A 3,284-nucleotide genomic window follows, 5' to 3' on the forward strand; every position below is an offset into this window, starting at 1 on the left:
TGATGGGCAGCTTGCTAATTACTTTTCATTCCATAGTAGGTAAGATTAACAAAAAGGAGGTATATATAGGTAACTGGGTATGACAATGAGTTTATTTCTAAAGAATAAAGAGCAAATAAAGAGAGTGAAAGGGAAAAATGAATAAGAAAAACATTAGGTAAGAATTTGAGAAAGAAACTTATGATGAGAGAAAAAGATTAAGCCAAAGTTCTTTGGCATTTCGTTTTTTACTTTTTTGAAATTTCTCTTTTCTTGAGAAAATGTCCCCTCGTTCTAATCATTCAGGCGCGTAAGGGGATGGCAGTTCTGATGACACGGGCTGAGCCTGACTGTGGCTGCGTTAGATACGTGTGTGGTCAGGTAAGCCACGACAAACACACGCCTTAGTGGGGTAACTGCATCCGTGCTCTTAGCAGGATGAAACACCAGATGTGGGTGACGAGATCCAACTGAGGCGGGGAACCCATGGAGACCTTGGTATCAGGCCCATGTAGCTGAAGCAAAGCCTGTGTCTCTGTTTTCTGGTTTTCATCTCTCAGGAGAGCAGAGACAATCCCAGATGTGAAAGCGGCCAGAAGAATGAAGGAAATAACGTGTCTACAGAGAAGAAATCCATCATGACTGTGAAGCCAAGACTGTCACGGAGCTACCTCCTTCAGAATTTCCAGTGACCACAGAAAGGATGTGCTATGGAATGTATCCTTTCCTTTATTTGTCACCTGAAATGCAGAACTGATCTGAATGCTGGAATATTTTCTAAATTCGTGCTGGTGAGGGGTGCTCGGTTGAGCTGGTGCTGCTGGTGCCTACTCCTGTGCACACAGCCACAACGACAGCTGCCCCCACTGGGAGTGTGCACACCTGGGCGGGGACAGAGCACACTTGCCCCTTAATGTCAGCAGTGTTTGGGGTATGTTCTTTAAATATAGGATATCTCATGAAATTATATGGGAGCCTCAGAATGTTGTCACAAAACATCCACATAAATATTTAAATGTCATCTGAATACCTTTTCTTCATTTGCTGCCATCAAAGATTCCACAGCCTTTTTCATTTTTTGTACTTCAATATCTGAAAGTAACACAACATTAAGTCAGAAGTCAGTTAACACATGTGACAATGATGAGAAGCTACTGACTCTTCAGATTGAAATATCTTAAGGTCAAGATGTTAATGGTTTATTTGTTTTTTTAAAAAGGGCACATTTAACATCCAGATTCTCTCTTGGGGAAAATCTGAAAGATGAACACCTTCTATCTCACCTCAACAGTTGTCATTCCAGAAAGAAAATAAGGGTATGTGAGACCTAGCTATCCTCTCAGGGCAACAACAAAATCTTCATGAAGAACACTAAAGATGAAATTTCAGTGCTATAACAATAAAAATACAGACTTTTCAAAAAAGGAACCTACAAAGCAGTGGGTGAAAGCAATGAATGGTACACATAATGACAAAAGCAGAGAAAATGATATTCAGTCATAACCCAGAGGGAGGCATGGCCGGTGAGAGCCTGATGCAGTGTGATATTTACATGAGTACTCATGCTAGGAAGCTGGTTGTGGTTCCATACAGAAGGATAGTAAGTATTTGCTTCATCTATAAACTTCATTTCCAATAGTATTTTAAAACAGATTTCAAGACATAAAGGCCAAAAGTAAGTTGAATGTGGTTTTCCTTAAAATTTGATATTCAAATACAAAAGCGTGTTACTTGAGTAATTAAACACTTAAAACATTTTGAAGATGAAAAGTCACCCCAAAGTGAAACCACAAACTAAAAAATTGAAACAGAGAAAAAAAATTCAGCTAAAATTGCCTGCTTCTGGGGAAAAAAAAATACTATTCTAGATAATTTTTAAAGCAGTGGTACATCATTTAGCACTGATGTAACATTTTCAATTAAGATATATTCTATAGGAATTGAAAATTCAATGTCTGGGGGAAAGAGCTCACTAAGGACTTATCTGAATGTTGCACTAAATAATCCAGGCTCCATTAATCAGCCTGGATAAAATCTCTGCTGCGGCCAAGAAGTATGTTCGAAGGAGCTTCCAATGCAGATCTGAGACAAACAGTGGACTTTAAACATTGAAAATCAAAAACGAAGTTCAAAACTATTTTTCAACTCTGGTAAACCTTTACAATAGTGGGTTTCCACAGGAGTATGAAAGTTATTTTGTCCTCTGACCCCATGTCATCTGGACCACAAGGAGAAGGTGTTCTTATATCCACCCCTCTGTGTGCCCTGTTGTGTCTTGTAGAGCAAAAGGGCTGAATCAGACAAAATCTACAAAATGACTTTTTACCCATTGTTTTGACTGTTTATTTGTTTACCCTCTATTTTGCACACTTTGAAGAAATGTAGAGCTTATCGATGAAGCAACTTCACATCTTTGGTGAGAGAAATGTTTTAAAACCCATGCAAAGAACAGTCCAAGCAGTACTTTTGGTGAATGTAAAGGCTGATGGAAATATACCAAAACCTTACTTTTTTCTTTGAGCTTCTTTTTAAAATTTTCATCTGTTCAGGAAAACCCATCGAATTGGAAGTTAGCATGAATTGCAATAATATATTTTCGAAGCACTATTATTTAGTTTCCTTTTACCTAAAACAGAGGAATTCTAACCTCATAAAAACTGAACATTAAGCACTATTTTGTGACTTCAGGATCGGCAGGTGAATAAACAATGCTCTGTGTGATGTTGGAAAGAGATTGTGTCGTAATTAATTAGAAGACCTAAATTCGAGCTACTATCTCTGTCACATCACCTTTCTGAACCTTGATTTTCTCGCATTAACATTAGGCTTATGGAGTACAAGCACTTGTTACACCATATGTGATGAAAAACCAGTTAATGTCACTTTGGCTGTTTTTTACATATCCATCACAGTGTAATCCCTGGTCCTCCACTGCTTGCTTCACGTCCAACTCCCCACTCAAGTTCAACAACGCTGAAGCAGTCTCTCTCCTGTTCAATGAGATGAGGGCGCTGAGGATGCAGTCAGATGCTGTGCCAACAGCAGATTGCCAGGAGGTTTCTGAACACCTGCTCTCAACCCCTGTAGTTACCTGGGGGTGCACTGATAACAAGCAGCCGCCAGACTGGTTCTGGTCCCTGGGATCAGACTCTGGGTAGCACTAGCCTAATATATCATCTAGCCCCCAAGTCCTGTGTTCCATTTTATCCTTAAAACCCTAAATGCGGCCGGGCGCGGTGGCTCACGCCTGTAATCCTAGCTCTCTGGGAGGCCAAGGCGGGCAGTTTGTTTGAGCTCAGGAGTTC

The 3,284-nt window shown here is 40.0% G+C and overlaps 1 protein-coding gene across 1 annotated transcript in view; it reads right to left on the bottom strand.

The window, feature by feature from the left end:
* Positions 1–3,284, bottom strand: part of PPFIBP1 (PTPRF interacting protein, binding protein 1 (liprin beta 1)) — a 57,060-nt gene that overhangs the window by 43,977 nt on the left and 9,799 nt on the right. Inside the window, exons 4-5 of the mRNA XM_012640961.1 lie at positions 2,488–2,520; positions 1,010–1,071 (exon numbers count right to left, since the gene is read on the bottom strand). Coding sequence (XP_012496415.1) covers positions 1,010–1,071; positions 2,488–2,520 — 95 coding nt within the window. The remainder of the gene's footprint in view (positions 1–1,009; positions 1,072–2,487; positions 2,521–3,284) is intronic.

Source organism: Propithecus coquereli, unplaced genomic scaffold (assembly GCF_000956105.1).
Source record: "Propithecus coquereli isolate 6110/MARCELLA unplaced genomic scaffold, Pcoq_1.0 Scaffold16, whole genome shotgun sequence".
NCBI classification, from domain to species: domain Eukaryota; kingdom Metazoa; phylum Chordata; class Mammalia; order Primates; family Indriidae; genus Propithecus; species Propithecus coquereli.